Genomic DNA, 18623 nt, shown 5'->3' with positions numbered 1-18623 from the left:
TTAGAACATGTTTCAAAATAGAAAATAAGTTTTAATTTGAAATTCGAACAATATTTAATCCATCTGAATACACATACTGTATGATAACCAAATTCCTGAAATTTTATAGTTCGGGATTTAGAACCTGAAAACAGTCATTCACCTTCATCCATATCAACTGGGTCTGGCCTAGCGGGTTTTGTTTCAGGATTTGGATCAATTTCTCCTGGCTTAAGTTTCCGAGGGTCATCAGCCGTTTCTTCTTCATTATCTCTCTGTGCAGCTTTATCTCTAACATACAGGGGGAAAAAATCACAGATGTCAACAATACAGTAACCAGGTGTAGCTTTGAAAAAAGAAGAGTGGGGAATGTGTTCAACAGTACACTTATCACACAGTTGCTTAAAACACATTAAAGAGAATCTTTGGCACAGAATATTACAAAAACTAAGTTAGCCCAAATTGCTCGCAAGAGGAAGTACTACAGAGGCATGCCATCTCAATCTAAGGGCTGGTCTTTCCTCGCCTCAACTAATAGGAATGGCAGTATTTGGCTAGAAACTTTCTTTGGGATACAATTCCATTTCACTACAGACATGTAATTTGAAAAAAGTTTTTGAAGCAACCAAAAGCGTTTGCGTTCATATGAGCTGTTAGCAATTTCTCTACTCACACAATGTGCTAGACAATAGATGCCAGAGATAAGACTATGTAAATACTAGAATCCCCAGACCAAGCCAAATACCTTAAATAAACCCATTTTATAGTGAAGATCCCTGCAGGAAAGATACCAAAAGTCTCCATAGGCTGTGTGGCCTCATTGTCATGTGTCTTCTACTGCCATTATGATCTGATTATTTCAGTTCACATCCTTTTTGATCTTTGCAAACCCTGGATGGTGTACTTGTTTCTGTCATTTAATTATACATCAAATGTAACATTATTCATGAAAACATAGGCAGAAGGAGTATTTTTTACTCACTTGAACAGCCAAGATCTAACTTGGTGTGCATATGCGAGTGACACACGCTCCTCCCAACCCCACAACTGGAGAAGTTATCTGACACCCCAAGGGATCTAAAACAAACTGCCTTCAGAAAATATCCGAATATGTATTCCTTTCTAGAATTAGTGCCTGTGACATATTGCCCCATGACTCGCCAACACCAGACTTGGATCAGCAGTAGAAAGCCACAAGTTGGTGGCCATCAGCTTTGCAGCACCTTACAACATAAAATCTCTGACTCCTAAATAGCAGACACTGGAAAGCATTGTACAGAAAAGTGATCGCCAAGCAGGCTTCTACGGATTCTTTGACATTAATACAACTGTTTACTTACAGCAAGAACTCGTAATGCTCCAAACACTGAGCTGCCGTCCTTCCAATAATTGGAGCTATGGTCCTCCACTGTGTTGGCATCAGCTTGGCCAGGTGCAGTAGTTTTTCCTCCTCTTCACGTGACCATTCTGTCTTTTTGATGCTTGGATCCAGCCATTCATACCTGCATGAAACAGACAGGAACACCACATATTTAAGGGCCGCTGAACAGAATGGCAAAAACAAAATCTATAATCCGAGATACCTCTTCAGTAAACATAACCGTAATGCGTTTGATTAAAAAAATAATATATTTAAACACAAATATGTTATCTATGCTTGTAAAAAGCATGTTTTATTCCCAGAGGAGTAATCCTGGTGCTGATACAGAAGTCTGAGGGCAAGACAGCAGATGTTACTAGGTTTTAAGCAGTTTTTGAAACCTTGCAAAAATCAGACAGGAGTCATTTTGAAGAAGAAGCCTGTCCAAGGAAAGGGGGCTAAATATGAAAACCAAGGACCCCTGTATCGGGCTGTACGTATGGGTCATTGGTCTAGTGGTGCTTTGTCTGAAGACTGCAGGTTTCTACTAGGAAGGTACCATGAGAGCCGTGTGTGAAGGTATGCAGGGCCATTCCCAAATAATGCTCTGTGTGTATGCCATCTCACTTTGAACAAATTGCGCTTCCTTACGGGTAGCCAATGTAGGGCTCTTTTTACGTGGGTTCAGAAGGAAAGCCATAAGAAAGTTTGCAGGGCTGCTGAATTTTGTACCACCTGCTGTTCGGACAGGAAAGTCTCGTTCGCAGCTACAAGAAGTGCTTTGTCATAATTCAGGTGACTCGTTATGAGCGCCTGAGCCATATGTTTTCCTGGAAATTGGGAATCAGGGGAAATCTCTCCTGAGGAGCTGTAAGATGCTGAAACAGGTACCGCAAGTGGAAGTTACCTGTTGCGTCATTGTCAACCAAAAATCCCACATTTTTTACCACTCTCTTTACACAAGGGACAGTACCAACCTCTTTCCGCCACCAGTCCTCTGCCCACAATTCCTCACCTTCCCAAACAGGAGGATGTCAGTCTTCCCTACGTTAAGTCATCCAATCAGTAAACTTTCCTCATACAGTCAATAAATATGGCTTTGGAGGCTCCAGGGTCTTGCCCTATTAAAATCATCAGTTGGGAGTCATTTGACAGGGTATTCTTTCAAACAAGCAGAATTTCACAATCTTCGCACGGAGGGCCACATACATATTAAAAAGGGTTGGGCTAAGGGAAGACCCTTGAAGTACTCAACCCCCCCCCCCCCCCCCCCCCCCCCAGCAATTTCTGACTGCTGACTGATCTAGATTTGAAAGGATGGATTGCAACCACATGGATTCTCTCTTCCAGAAAGTCCCTAAACCAGGCTAGGGCTTCCACACGCACACCTATATTATACAGTCCATGAATGAGGATAGGTTGTTATGGGGGACTGTATAGAAGGCAGCAGACAGATTTATTAACACCAGCATCGCTGGGCAGCCGTGAAGAATCCAATATGTGGTTGTTCTCTATGGCTTTATATAGGTTTTTTTCTAATCTCTTCAAAGCCTTCCACAGAAAAGGGATAAGACATTTACAAACACACAATCACACATTGGCACATAATACTGATATTGCGATCAGTATTACAGCATCAAGATCCATTGATTTAATTGCTGTCAATTAAACAGGTCTGGAACAAATATATAGTCAGACTTGCCAATGAAGTTTAAAAGATTGTTGAAATAAATAATGGATTGCAGATATTTATACTTGCAACCAGGGGTGTTCCCTGATGTGCACAGTGAATCAATGGGTCTTGTATGCTTGCGACAGTAGTAGTTCTCATGTCGCACTTCACACAAAGCTGTGCAATATGACCAATTGCACAAAGAGCTTTTAGGTATTCGAAGAAATAGGAAAATAAGTAATAGGTAAAGTGGCTTCTGCATCCAGTTACTATTGATATCTCCAATTATCTTCACAGACTTAAGATTTTTGGGAACATTTATTAAGGTCCACCTTAAGGTTTATTTTAAACAAAAACAGGACTACTCTGCTGATGGGCTCTTGGTCAAGAAAGGAACCCAGTCAATTCATACCACTATATGTGCCCTCTCAAAAAACATGAAGTTAAATTAAAGGGATTTTTTTTACTCCTAGACTGTAAACTTTCAACCATTATCAACCAGTGTGCACTCTGATCAGTGGCTTGAGTGGAAACAAACACTATTTTTAAGTCGCAGCCTATCAGACAGCACAGCTGTCTGGTTTGCTAAAGATAACGTTGACCTAGGAATGCATTCGGACTGTTGCTTGCCATTGGCTTTGTGGTTTGTAACTCACATCCTCTTGCTTTCTCTTTGATCGTTTATTTTGTTTAAGGTTGTCCAGCTTGAGTTTGTACGTATCCCGTTGGCCAAACCTTATTTACAGTATCCTTCTGACTGCTCCCTTTCTGTAAATATTTTTCTTATCTCATCACATTTGCTGTTCATTCAAAGACCGAGGTCAAATGTCAGGCTCTGTCTTCCGAGGGAGCTTGTTTGCTTTTCTTTTTCATACTACAAATAGAGAGGATTTATGTGACAGTCTTGCTGGATACTTGGGGGTAGGAAAGAGATTGTTTCTAGCACACAATAATAAATGAATTGTGTAAGTATTTCACAATATGGCAGAATTAGCACGTTTTATTATTTCTGAAGTGTGTTCAAACTTTAATATGTTCTAACAAATCATTACACTAGATCATGAGATTTCCTCACTGTATAGTTTTATAAGTAAAACTGTAGGTCGGTGCAAATGCTATAGTCATTTCAAATGAAATGTCTGTAATGGCAGTGTGCTACCACACCATGCATACAACCACTTCACTCTACACCTCTATATACTACCCTGTATAACTCTACGCCAATGCGGGGGCGCTAGAGGGCGCCGGGCAAGATGGCCGCACGTATGTGAGGCTTCGCCGAGACCGTGTAAAATCCTTCATTTATCCTGAGGTTCCTGCTGCTATACCTTCCCAGCCCGACGGGAATTGACAGCTACAGCGGTGCAGTAAGCGGTGAGGAGTTGCTCGGCCGCCGAGCAGGACGCTGTACCAGCTTTTCTGGCGGTGCGGTGCTACGCCGGGGCCGGCTCTGGAGGTGTGCGGCCCGGTAGCTTGAGGCCGGAGGCCGTCTCGCTGAAGTGCGTAGTTCCCCTTGCTCGGCGGAGGCGAACGTTGTACCAGCGATGAGATCTGGTGGTGTGGAGAGCGAGCCCCGACGAGAAGCAGCGAAGCGAGGACCTCGAGGCCCGGAGCTCGGCCCCGCTGCGAGCGTGAGTGAGGTGTGGTTCTACGCGAGCCCGGGGCTGCGGAGGTGGCACTGGGCCGCACTAGGCCGCGCGAGCTGCGATTGGCGCGGGCGAGGGAGGAGCGGTTGCTCTAGCTGAGAGAGAGCTCCGGGAGTCACTGCCCGTGGGGTCGGCTACTGGCTGGGCTGCTGCACCGCCTGGGAGAGAGGCCTTGGCCGGTGTGGATCGGTGCTTTGGATCTTCACTTTGAAGGCGGCAGGGGGGCCCGACGCGTTCCGGCCTTACTGATTCTTGTAAGTTGGGGGCCCTGCACAGAGGGGAGCATTGGGGGACCGCCCTTGGACCACTGCGGACTGGCTGGTCGGAGGGCCTAGAGTCTCGAGATGGGCAGGCCCGAACGAAACCAGCCCAAGCTAACCTTTGACGCTAAAAAGACTGCGCTGTCCTCCTCGCAGGGCCCCACAGACACTGACCCCCCTGGAGCGGTCGGAGGCACCCCTAACTTGGAAGCTACTTTAATGGCGATGCAAAAGACACTTCAATCCATAGAGGGCACCATGGAATCGGTTAACCATCGACTGGACCACATGGCGACGCAGTTTGACCGGCAAAATGAACGCATGGGTGAGGTGGAGCAACGGGTGTCTGCCACCGAGGACGGGCTGGCCACGGTGACCACGAAAGTGTTCAATAGGGAGAGAGTATTAGCGGTCATCCAGGCAAAGAATGAAGAGTTGGAAGGGAGGTCCAGACGCAATAACATCCGCGTCACGGGCCAGCCGGAATCCACGAATGTGGGTAAAATGGAGGATTTTATGGAGCGCATGCTGTTGGACATTTTTGGAGCTGAACAGCTATCGAGTGTGTTTATTGTGGAATGCGCACATCGCTCTTTGGCGAAGAGGCCGGTGCCGGGGGCGCAGCCTCGCCCTATCATTGCCCGTATTCTCAACTATAGAGACCGAGATGTAATACTGCGCCTTGCCCGGGAAAAAGGTACTGTGGAATATCAAGGAAATAAACTTGAATTTTATCCGGACTTCACAGTTGCGGTGCAAACGGCGCGTAATGAATTTGCCTCAGTGAAACAGCTTCTTCGCGCCGAAAATGTTCCATACGCCATGTTGTATCCAGCTTGGCTACGGATTGGGCCTCCCTCAGATAACAAAATCTTCTCTTCCCCTAAGGCAGCCATGGACTACGCCAAAAAACTGAAAAAACGTAAAAGAGATTCCAACATGGCGCGGGGCGACGAGGACGTTCTACAGGAGGAGGCGGCTTAGGAGATCTCACGGTTGATCTTCGAGAAGGGCGAACTATCACTGCTACTGGACAGGCCCGTTTCTCGACCTGCAAGACCACTGAACACGCTAACCTTTCCTTTATTAGTGGACACTTTTGCATACTATGTTCACTGAACTTACTGAGACTTGTTGATTGCGTGCTTAATATGTTTCATTGCCAATAGATCAGGTCACATGGGTCGCTTTGCACTGGGGGGTGGCTGTGCAGGGGCGGGCCTGTTTTGGACTGGTATGTCCACAGTTAGACTATGCGAAGGCTATCGAACACTGTCTTGCGACGAATGTTATCCGACATGTGCTGCGAGGGGTGGAGAGGTGCTCTAGTTGCTCCCCTTCCGCCAGTTGCTGAGGGCTGATACACACTGCTTTTTTTGATTACTGTAGGGCTGGGGTGGGAGTGGGGGGGATGTACACATGGTTCACGGTCTGCTCTTCGTTAGTTCGCTGACGAGAGCTGGGCGACTCTGCGCCCCCGTCATAAGGGAGATCCCCACACATTAATGGTTGACTGGTTGGGGCTTTGGGGTCTGTGGGGGTGGGCACAGCTTTGGCAGGTTTGGGGTGCTGAAGTGGGTGGTGGGGGGATGTTGGGGGTTCGGGGCTTGAGGGTCAGGGAGGTTTGTGCTCAGTGTTCGGAGTTGGGGTTGGATCAGGTGGGTTAAAATTTGGGTCGAGGCTGGTTGCTGGGGGACGATACGTATGCAGCGCCACCTACTGTCTGTATTTTACTTGCTTATCTTCTGCTCTGTACTGTATGTGGGGTACTGCACCTTTTCAAATGCTCACAGGATGTACTTAAGTTCTGGTTCAATGAACAGGGGGGGTGAACTGACTTGTATTACCTGGAATGTGAGAGGACTGAATCGTCCACAGAAATCTAGACAAATGCTCGCATTCCTGAACAGGCATGGCGCACATGTGGCTTTCATACAGGAGACTCACTTAAGGGGGAGGGCGGCTGAAACTGTGGGGAAACAGTGGGCGGGTACTCGGCTAGCCTCGAGTTATTCCGCCTATGCACGAGGTGTTATGATTTTGATAAAGAAAAATGTACCATTTGTCTCAATGCATGAGGAAATAGATGAGAACGGTCGTTATATTATTCTGCATGGTAAGCTTTGCGGTACGCTGGTTACGCTCATAAATGTCTATGGCCCCAATGCTGACGATCCCGATTTCTATGTAGATCTCTGGAACAAGGTCTACCTATTGCCCCCATCGGCTATTATCTGTGGAGGAGATCTGAATGTAACTCTGGATGGTGTCCTGGACAGGAAACAGGATAGGCCGTCAGTGGGAAAGAGAGCAGCTGACGCGGTGTTGGATGGCATGGGAGGGCTTGGAATGGTGGATGCATGGCGGTTGAAACATCCTGGGCGGAAGGAGGGTACGTGTTACACATCAGCTCACGATACGTGGTCCAGGCTGGATTATTGGTTGGTGACCAGGGATGTCAACGGGTGGGTGTTGGATGTTGGGCATCTTCCCCGAACCCTTTCTGATCATGCACCAGTGTGTATGAAGGTGGGCTTGCCGTCGCATGTGCCAACCCCTTTTACCTGGAGACTCCCGCTGGGCACTCTGACTGATTTGGTATTGCGTGAGCGTCTGAGGGCGGTTATTGAGGAGTTCTTTGACAAGAATGTTGGGTCTGTTGACAGTATGTGCACGGTGTGGGAAGCGTTCAAGGTGACGGTGAGGGGCGCATGTATAGGCTTGCAATCGAGTGTGCTTAAGTCATTGAGAGATACGATGACCAGGTTGGAGGGCGAATTGATGATGTTGGAAAGGCAGTTGGAAGAGCACCCTGAGGAGACTTTGCTGGCTGATATTCGTGTGAAAGTAACTGAGTACAATGATTTAGCGGACCAGGAGGTAAAATTTCTGTCCAAACAGACCAGAGCACGCTACTACGGTGAGGGGGGGTCGACCTGGGAGGGGTTTGGCGGACCGTATTAAGGAACCTTGGGCTAGACACTGTGCGGTGCAGGAGATAGAGGACGAGGGGGCCACTGTCACTAATGCTACTGACATTCTGAACTGCTTTACCAAATACTATGAACGAATGTATGAGTATAAGGAGACGGCAGGGGAGGAAGAGATTGCACAATATCTTGAGGATATTGCATTGGTCTGGCTTTCAAAGGGTCAGCAGGAGTTCCTCATGCACCATATTACGGAGGGGGAGTTTCGGGATTCGATTGCGTCTTTACCAAATGGCAAGGCAGCGGGCACCGATGGGTTGCCGTCCGAATTTTATAAAGAATATGTGGATCTCTTGCTCCCACATTTGGCAATGGTTCTAGAGGAGGCGGTGGAACGGGGTCAGTTTCCGGCCACAATGAGAGAGGCACTATTGGTTGCCCTTCCGAAGCCGGGTAAGCCACCAAACAAATGCGAATCCTATCGACCACTGTCCCTTATGAACACTGACGTTAAAATTATAGCGAAAGTGTTGGCGACCAGACTACGTCTGCTCCTTCCGGACATGGTTTTGCCGGATCAGTCTGGTTTTATTCCCCTCCGGTCCACCACCCACAATTTGAGAGCTATCTTTGCGGTGCTGCATCTTCTCAAACCGGACCTGGCTGCGGTGGCTGTCATGCTCGACGCTGCAAAGGCCTTCGACTCGGTTGCGTGGCGTTACATGGTAGCTATACTTCATCGTATGGGAGTGCCGTTTTTTTTTACATCACTGGTGACTTTACTGTACACGAACCCTGTGGCACGGGTTCAAGTGAATGGCCACGTCACTTTTGTGAAATGCTTAAACAAAAAGAAAAAAGTAGCTCTTGAAGAAAAAAACAGTGGAAAGCATAAGTAATGCATCCATGTGTCAGGGAGAGACAGACAAGAAGAGGAAGGAAAGCTTACGGAAGCTTACGATGACAATGAAGCCACCAAATGGTAAGAAATGGGTGGGCTCTAAGCCCACTGTAAGCTTACAAAGACTAACAGCAGCACATATGCTGTCTTAGGCAAGATTTAAAAACAATTTGACAACAGAATTTACAAAAAAACCCTATACTTGCGTGACATGTAAGACTTCAATTCTTAGCAACCAACAAGTATTGATAATAACGTGCACAGACAGATGCGATCAGTCCTACAGACTCTAGGCTTAGGCATGCAAGAAGAATAATTTTACGAAAGTAGATATAATCTTATAGATTAACTTGCAATGACAGCTCATCAGGCATTTACTCAGGAACATAAATTGCTGCCTTTTTGTAACGATGTATGATAAGGATATACCATCGGGCTTTGCATTGCTTCGCAGATTTTCGATGTAGAAGTGACGCAATACGAGACCACTGGTTTTTCCCATATTTCATTACAGCTGCTTTGAGAATTTCATCCTGAAAAAGAAAGCATGTGTTTTAATCATCTTTTAGAAGAGTTTAGTTTAGTGCATCTGTATTAATAAATAACACAACATTATCAAAGCACTTCTGCATCTTAAATCAGGGCTGCAACAGACAAATGCTCCTGCCCGGATCTCAGGTCCCATCCTCGATTAAAAAAGATATTTTAATGCTGACTTTGGGACTATTAATATTCCAAAAGGTTTTTTGCATACAGTGCTAGTGTCGGGAAAATGTCTTGCTTTGTATGGTCACCCCCAAAGTTTTGGCGAGATGCCGCTGGTTTATCGACTCAGAGTGCACGAGGCCTGCTAACCAGATCTCAGTGCCACTGCTCTGAACCTTAAAAAGTGTGTTTGATTGTCTCAAACCCAATTGGCACAAGCTAACTTACTTCTAAGTCCCTAGTCTATGCTGCAGGGCATGTATGTTACAGGGCCCCCCACAGGGATTGCAGCACTTATTGTCTCACCCGGAATGAGGCAAAGTAAAATATGACTCCCAGACTGCCACTGCAGACTTAAAGGGCAGTTTAAAACTGCTACACTGACTTTGCCATTATAATAAATGGCAAAGCCCAAACTCCTGTTTTGATATGTGTAAGTCACCAGTCCTAAGGCAAAATGCAGCATATTGGAAAAGTAGAATAAGAGCTTTAACATGTTCCAGCACGAAAAAATTCACATTGTCAATTTTACTGGACGAGATATTGGTAGCCCCTTTGACGAGTACAGCACAACGAGATATTGGTAGCCCCGTTGACGAGTACAGCACAACGCATTGAAGTCTCAGCTGTGCTAATTTGTGAATGGGACTACCAAAGTTGGTATTTCAAGGTATTAAACAACTCATTACATTAAGCCCAACTTATTCCTAAATCGAAATTTATGTAAATTGTTGCTACCTACAACTTTTAGAATACTGCTACTCTCTTGCCCAGATTTTCCAGTGGCTATTTATTAAAGCTGGCCAAGAGACAGCCTTCTGCCCGGCTAGGAAGACGTGTAAACTGTTCTCACGCCAGGTAACATTAGAGGCCTGCCATTGGAAGAGGCGTTATGTCCTCCTGAAGGAAGTCACATGGGGCGTTATCTCAAAAGGAGCGCTTCAAAGGTGATGCCGCGTTTGAAGGATAAATGGTGATCACACTCTAGCGTGCTGCTCTTTTGTTCGGGTAGACTTGTTAGCGTCGGGGACAGAATGTGGCATTTCAGGCTGGACTGTTCCTATGAGGAGCAGGGTCAAGACTGATTTGCATATTGCTGGGTCCAAACTGGGGTGGCGTGGTGAGCAAAAGAACAACAGATTAAACCCAGATCTTTGTGACTGGGATAAATGTTTGCATTGTTCAGCATTTCGTCCATCATTTGTTCCTTTAGCAAGGCCTCCCAAAGGGCACTTTCTGGGCATAAAAGGGGCTCCCCTTGCACGAGAACTCAGGTCTTGCTTGACTAGAAGAAGAGTACCAAAATAAGTCCTGCTGCACCTACTGCTACATGGGATAGGAAAGGAATGGACTGTGCCTGCTGTGTCCGGCTCATGGAGAAGTCGTCACTCAAGCGCAGCTACAAGCAGAAACTCCAAGAGTCAGTTGGCTGAGTTCATGTTCGCAGCACAGGACTACAAAAGCTACAGAAACCTGATGGGGCGAGCTAGGAGTCCAGAACATCGGGCCGTCGCTCCTCCCCGCTGTGCAGCCTAAGAGACCAAGACCCATGCACAATAGTTGCACCCACGTCTGCTGAAGAGACGGAGTGCAGTAAGTCATCCAGAAGGAGAGCTTTCACCAAAATAATGAACCAGCTCTAACCGCTATGCCAGGCGACTGGTTACCTAGCGGTGACTATACTTTTCTGTTGACCCTGAGGGTACATCAAGGGGCGTTGACCCCCTACAACCAGAATCGCCTCCCTGGGACCATGGACCGAGTAGTAGTCCCAGGAAGGCCCAAGTCAACTGCGCAGCATCTTCAGCATCCCTTGCATCAGGACCACTCCATAAAAGCCCATGGCAAGGGGCCACTGACTGAAACTGGACTGAGGACTGCTTTTCTTAAGGAGAAAGCTTTACTGTTGGACATTGCTGGTTCCCTTGGCTGACACTATGCCAGAGTTATTTGCCCAAAGTAACTCCACGTGACTGCATTCCACTCTGACAGTTTTTCTTGAAAAAGTTCCCAAGAGTCAAACTGGATGAATTTGCCAATGCGGCTAAGTGAAAAGTCTTATTGTTTCTTGTAAAATCTATATCTTATGAACCCTCATGTGGATCTTTTTAATTTTGGTGTCCATAAATTAATAGAAATTACTCTATTTATATAAATTGGCGTCAGATTTGAGTGTCAAGTATCTCTCTTTTTCAATTGTTTTGTTGCTATTTAAATGCTTTACACATGTTCCTTTGTGTAAGCCGGACTGTTCAGAGCCACAGCTACCCTGGGTTGAGTTAAGCTATACCAAACTAAACCTTCTGGTTCAAAAGGGGTTAGTAGTGTGTTACTAGGTGAGGTCACATAACCATACCATGTAATACACACCTTGTATCTTTAAAACTTCAATTATGCAGTGGTCATCCCAGTTCGTAAAGGTTTGCCTTGAACCGGAGGACCATGCTAACCTACTTCACTTCCGGGGAGGAGTGAGATCCAACTGTTCCATAGAATCTGTACTTTTGTTGTGCAGGACACTCTACATCTAACTCAGGATGGTACAGTATGCCAAAAAAAGACAAAGACTGGCGAAACAATCCGTCCACAATCCTCCTTGACCAACTCAAATCAGTATGCAGGAAGTACAACAAGCATTTGCAATGCAATAGGTCCCACATTAGGAAAGTTTAAGCTATTGGGCTTGTAAATGACAATTTTTTTATTTGTGTGTTGGTTTTGAAAATAGCGAAATTAATAGCTTTGTCATTTACAATGCCAATACTTTTAACTTTTGCAAATGTGACACCTATAGCATTTGTAATGCAACCTGTTTTCTATTTACGTGACTTAGATGTATTGATATTACAAATAACAATGACTTTTCATTTTTTTAAATAATTAATATTTAAATAAAAGTTATTGTAATTTATAATGGCAATAGCTTAAACTTTTGCAAATAACTTTTGTGAAGATTATGTTCAGTGTATTTTATTGTGACGAACATCCAAGAACAGAAGTGAAATATTAACATCTTTTGTGACATTTGTAATAAAGCTTGAAACATTGAGTCAAGTCAAGTCAAAGAAATTTATATAGCGCACTACATACCCAGAGGGTCTCAAGGCGCTTAGGGAGGGGAGGAGGATTACTTGTCAAATATCCACGTTTTAAGTTGCTTTCTGAATGCTAGGTGGTTCTGGGTAAGGCGAAGGTAAGTGGGGAGTGAGTTCCATGTTTTAGCAGCCAGGTATGAGAAGGATCTTCCTCCCATGGTGGTCTTGTTGATGCGAGGTACAGTGGCGAGGGCTTGGTTGGAAGAACGTAGTTGGCGGGAGGGGGAGTAGAAGGACAGGCGTGAGTTGAGGCATTCTGGTCCGATGTCGTAGAGTGATTTGTGTGCGTGGGTTAGCAGTCGGAAAGTGATCCTCTTATTGACGGGTAGCCAGTGGAGGTCTTTCAGGTGACCAGAAATGTGTTCGTTGCGTGGGATGTCTAATATGATCCTGGCTGAGGCGTTTTGGATTCGTTGGAGTTTCTTCTGGAGTTTAGCGGTAGTACCTGCGTAGAGGGTGTTTCCGTAGTCCAGTCGGTGGCGGTGGCGGTGGTGTGAAGTGTGCAAATGTGCACTGATAGCACACGTTTGTTTGTGTGAATTCAGGCTGCTGCTTTCGCCTTTTCAGTTATGCACTGCGAGCAGTGTCCAAGTAGCCTTGGCTGGCTGAAGGTGTTGTACGTGGCACTAAGCCACTTGGCAGTTGAGCCCAAGGGGCCTGGTTGGCATTGCATAAATCCCCATAAACAGATAGATAAATGGATGCATAAATCCACCTTTACAGCTGCCTTCTCGCCTATACTCATTTACGGTTCCTGTTTCACGTTCCTTACATGTCAAAGTTCCAGCCCGGGCAGCTGCACACAATGAGGATTTTCTGTGCCCTAATTCCTTGTGACACAGCCGGCACCGGGCTTTCCTTGATAGAACAAGCAGAGAGGCACACTCAATAAAACCTTCACCTGCAGCTCCATAAGCCACTCGACCCTGTCAATTAGACCCTTTTACAATGGGACCCGTCTCTCATCTCTACCGGCTCAGATGTCTTAACGACTTGTCGCTGGATGTGATTGGTCGCAAGCCAGCGATGGAGTAGAAAGAGCTGGCGTCTTTCTTTGACTCCGCTCCAGCTTCCTCCCCAGAGCCGGTCCTGCCACTGTGGGTTCCATCAGCAGAGTGGCATGTCCCCGTCCTGCCAGGTTGAAACCTAGCGCTTAGAGGCGGGGCAGAGAGAGGCAGCGCTGTGTGCTCCGTGGATGAATCCAGCGCTCTTGCAGAGCAAGCAAGGGGTTCCATCAGCAGAGTGACATGCCTGGTCCTGCCAGAGTGAAACCTAGCGCTTAGGAGGACGGGCAGTGAGAGACAGTGCTGTATGATCCGGGAATGAATCCAGCGCTCTCGCAGAGCAGAGGGTTCCATTAGCTGCTGGCAAGCCCGGTCCTGCCAGACAATGAAACCTAGAGCTTAGAGGCGGGGCAGAGGGAGGCAGCGCTGTGTGCTGCTGCGTGGATGAATCAAACACTCTCGCAGATCAGCAGAGTAGCATGCCCTAGCCCTGCCAGGGAGTGCAACCTAGAGTTTAGAGGAGGAAAGTATAAGGGAACGCTGTCTGATCCATGGATGAATCCAACGGGGCAGAAGGAGAGATTGGGGGACAACAATACATGGGAAAAAAAGCAATACTGGGCTTCAGTTGTTGGGTGTCGGAGTTCCTCAGGGCTCTGTTCTGAGCCCAACTCTATTTAACATCTTCATGACCCCTCTGGCGGCACTGGCGGAGTCCTTCGGGGCCCAGATCGTTTCCTACGCCGATGACACCCAGCTCCTCTTCACCTGTGAGAGGGGTGCGGACTTCGATGGAGGTAGGATCCAGGGTTGCCTTGAGGCTGTGTTTCAGTGGTTCCATCATAACAGCCTCAAGTGCAACTCGGATAAATCCGAGGTCCTCTTTTTTGGGTGCAGTTCGGACCCGGACTGGAAAGTGTGGTGGCCTGAGAACATGTTTCCACCAGCAAGTTCGTCCCAGGTGGCTAAAAACCTTGGGATTAAGATCGACAATGGCCTCAAACTACGCTCGCAGGTAATCGGTCTCACTGGCACCTGCTTTGGCCTACTCCGGATGCTTCGCAAGTTCCTTCCCCTGTTATCGGAGGAACACAGGAAGATCACGGTGCAGGCGATTATAGGCTCGAGAATTGACTATTCCAACGTCCTCTATCTCGGCCTGCCAGAATACCTGCTCCAACGGTTACAGGTTGTCCAGAATTCGGCAGCACGTGCCATCTTTGGACTATCTCGCCGTGCCAGAGCCTCGGGTCTCCTGGAGGCTTTGCACTGGCTGCCTGTCCGGAAGCGGATTATTTTTAAGACTCTTACCCTGGCACACAAAGCCTTGCACGCCTCCGGAGCAAAATATCTTCAGAAAAGGCTGACCTTTTACCTCCCTGCCAGGTCGCTTAGGTCTGAAGCCTTGTCTCTTGCTGCGGTTCCCCGCGTGAAGAGAGCTCGCATCGGTGGCCGCTCTTTTAAATTACTAGCGCCTCAGTTGTGGAATAAACTGCCTGTGTCCCTGCGCAGCACTCCTAACCTGTTGGCCTTTAGGAAGGGGCTTAAAACCTGGCTTTTCACCTCTTAGTTTCGGGCCCTATTAGGTTTCCTTTTTTTTTTTCTCTGTTTTTATTTACTTTCCCTGTTGTGTTATGAGATTAGTGTGCAATTCAAAGCGTCGGGACACTTTCGAGTAGCCGCACGCTATATAAAACCCCTGTATAACATAACATAACATAACAAGATTGAGCTCTCCCTGGACGTTATCGGCAGCTCCACCTACAGGAGCTCGGCCCCAGGATCAGAAGATACCACACATTTTCACCCCCTAACAACTGGAAATCCTTCAACCCCATCTCTGAAACACAGATAGTCAAACTGATCTCCACCTCTAAACCTGCATCACACACCCTGGATCCCTAGCAACGGCCTGGACCAAGATCATAAACAGCTCCCTGAGAACATGAGTCATACCGGACTGCCACAAAGTTGGCCAAGTCACGCCATTACTGAACAAGCATTTGCAATGCAATAGGTCTCGCATCGAGACACATTTGAGCAACAGAAAGTGCAAATAAAAATGTGTGTTTATCTAGCTCCTGAAAAGTAAGAAAAAGCAACTGTAACGTACAAAGCAAATTGGCTAAAGTAGAAAAAAAGCGAGAATTATTGGATAAGTAATTTGCTTATAGATGTATGCATTGTATTGCATTTAATATGTAATAGAAATAGAAGATTTAATAAACAGAACAGTGCATGTAAATGTTGTGGTGGTGAATGATGCGTTTGTGTTGCAGAGTTAATATGTTGTTGTGCTGCTCACAAAGCAGGAAACTAATGATGAACACGGAAGGGCGCCAGCGAGTGCAAAAGCCCAATTAACAAAATGTTATAACAGACACGCCCGAAGTAAACACCAGCACCAATAAATCGGACATTCAGACCTACAATATCTGAAAGCAAAGCTTTTAACACTGATACTGACTCACTAAGCAGGAAATGAATGAACGCGGCATGGCGCCAATGTGGAAAAGGTCAGGCTGTTTAAGACAACTGTCAAAGCCTAATAAACAGATTGCAATACGAGAGAAGAGCAAAGTAAACAGCATTGGCATACAAATTGTATATGAAGGCCAAGTATATTTGAAGACAGATTATATTGCACAGAAACCTCTAACATTTGTAGGGCTTTACAGGCGACACGACAAATGGGCTGTTTAGTCCTGAGACTAGGTAGATCCATGTACTCCTGTTGGCACCTTTTGATATCACGTGGCATCTCCGTAACTTGGCTAATGTGGTGTGTGGTCTTGGAAACCTTGTTATGGGTGTTGGCGCCGTGTGTGTCACCTCCGTTTAACATAGTCACCCTCACTAGCACTGCTAAGGCAGGTAAAAGGTCTAGCGCGAGGAAGCCTAGACATCCAGGCGCCCACTAAGTGGTGTTGGGGAGCAAGGGTCCTGTATCTCAGTTAGCAGTTGTAAACATGCTGGGACTCGTAGATGCACTTGTGTCACAAGTGGCGGCCTACTCGTCCCAGCATGCCTAGCGCTACTGATTACTCAAGACTGGCCTACCCCCGCCCCTCCCCTGTGGAACACGAAGGTGCACACAAGCCTCTAACTGGCCTCCTGGTCCATGATATTAAGCACTGAAAAACAGCACAGCCACCTCCAGCAAACACTGTACGCTCGCCCATAGCTCAGAGGCGTAATGTACCTGCGACAGAGTATGTGCCGGTTTCCGAACAGTCTTCTTCAGCGCCTCACAACAGCCAACAGTAAGTGCCATATTCTAATTTATAGATTGTACCAGGCTCAAGCGAAAAGTCCTCGTGGATCTGGGGGTAAACCCTGTGTGAGAAGTTGGCCCGATATGCAACGTTCGCTATTCTAGCGACCGCTATGTATCGTTCCAAAGACCCTTATGGTGTTTGGTTGTAAGTCAACCTATAGACCAGCTATCCTAGTAGCGTGGATACGAGCAGTCTAAGGCTAAAGACTCGAGAGGGCGCGTTAAGCCAGCTGTTTACCACACATGTACCCCTTGAACACCCAGTGAAAGGACACCACACAAGTGTTATGAAAATAAACAGTATATTTATTAAGAATCACAACAGCCCTGTACTCTTTATGAGGACAGGGTACTAAGCACAAACCAAATCTCTTTTAGCAAATACTTCAAGTGCACAGTTTAAAGACAAGTGTCCGAGGACACGGAAAGGTTAAGGCAAGTCGGAAGCGAGGGACTCGGGACCCTAGAGTAAGGAGGCTATGCAGGCACCGAAATGCCGAGTTACCTAGCCACGAGGGCTGCGGCTGCAAGTCTTACAGGCGTCGGGGTCTTCGCTGACGAGCCAGGAGCCGGAAGAAAAGGAGTTGCTGGCCGGCGACCAGTGAGGAATAGTTCGTTGGGATCCAAGCCTGGATCGGAGATTGATGAAAACCTGAAAGCAGAGGGGACCAAGTTCGTACTACTAGCCAGTAGTCAGAGGGTACCAGGAAGGCACCAGTTGGCCGTCACCTCGACCAGGTGAGTGGGCGACGCTAGGCTCTGCAGTCTCACGGACCAGGAGGCGTTGTCGGCGACCACGGTGGAGGTGCGAGCTGTCCCACGACGGATGTCGCTGTCGGCGTCTTGTGTGGACCAGGAGGGTCCGGGGTGCTTCTCAAAAGATGGAAGCAGGGGCCAGTCTGGAGCAACCAGACCGGCAGTGTTGATTCTTGGTCGTCGTCACAGAAGGGCACAAGCCAGCGGCCAGTGACCAGACAACGTGCTGAGCAGCGAGCAGAAGGGCCCCACGCAGATCGTGGAGATGCTGGGAGACTGCACTTCGGTGCTGGAGCGGCTCAGGGTCGGGGCTTCTCGGACCCCAGAGCACTCACCAGAGAGTTACCTCGATGGTCGTGCTGGTTTTTAAGAGCGTGCAGGTTCTGATGATGGCCGGTCCCTCGAGGTCTCGTCGCACCCACAGATCACAGCTGAGCTGATGACGTGGGTAGAGGTCAGAGGTGCCAGGGAAGCCGGTTCTCGTCGAGCTGGGCCGTCGGATTCCTTGAGGAAGGACTTACAGCAAACCGCAGAGTTCTTAGATGGTGCCCGCTGATGCAGGGTGACTACTCCTTAGCCACAAGGGAGAAATCTTAAGAAGAGTCTTGAAGTCCTTTCGTAGAAAGTATTCTTGATTCAAAGATGATCTAATTTGGAAGGGTCCCCGCTCCGGCCTTTATCCTAAAGAAAGGGGTGGGTACATGACTAGGTCCTGCCCTAAGGGTGGGACCAGGAAGGGGGGTAGTTACACCCCTCTCCCCTGCCGGACTTTCCCCAGGCCAGGGCTGTCGCCCCTGGAACTGGTTCTAACCGGCAGATGCGTAGTGAGCACCGGGGTGCCACTCCGCAGTCACCTTCTCGCAAAAGCCCTACCTACCCAGAATACACAAACCCTGTCTGGGACGGTGCGAACACCGCCCTCGACAGGAAACCCTTTGTCCAAGTGCTCCTCGCTGGAAGGACTCCCAGCCGCAGGAGGTCAGACTTGTGTCTGTGGTGGCAGCATCCATTTTGTGGAGCTGAGGCTTTCGTTAACTT

At 47.5% G+C, this 18623-nt stretch overlaps 1 protein-coding gene across 1 annotated transcript in view; it reads right to left on the bottom strand.

Moving 5' to 3' along the window:
* CDC5L (cell division cycle 5 like) overlaps nt 1-18623 on the bottom strand; it is a 181123-nt gene that overhangs the window by 139117 nt on the left and 23383 nt on the right. The window contains exons 2-4 of the mRNA XM_086926221.1: nt 9178-9281; nt 1320-1481; nt 143-270 (exon numbers count right to left, since the gene is read on the bottom strand). Of these exons, the coding sequence (XP_086782347.1) occupies nt 143-270; nt 1320-1481; nt 9178-9281 (394 nt within the window). The remainder of the gene's footprint in view (nt 1-142; nt 271-1319; nt 1482-9177; nt 9282-18623) is intronic.

The sequence above is a fragment of the Lissotriton vulgaris genome, chromosome 6 (genome assembly GCF_964263255.1).
Source record: "Lissotriton vulgaris chromosome 6, aLisVul1.2, whole genome shotgun sequence".
Classification (NCBI taxonomy): domain Eukaryota; kingdom Metazoa; phylum Chordata; class Amphibia; order Caudata; family Salamandridae; genus Lissotriton; species Lissotriton vulgaris.
Note: the sequence above shows the minus strand (reverse complement) of the source record. Positions and strands in the feature narration are given on the sequence as shown.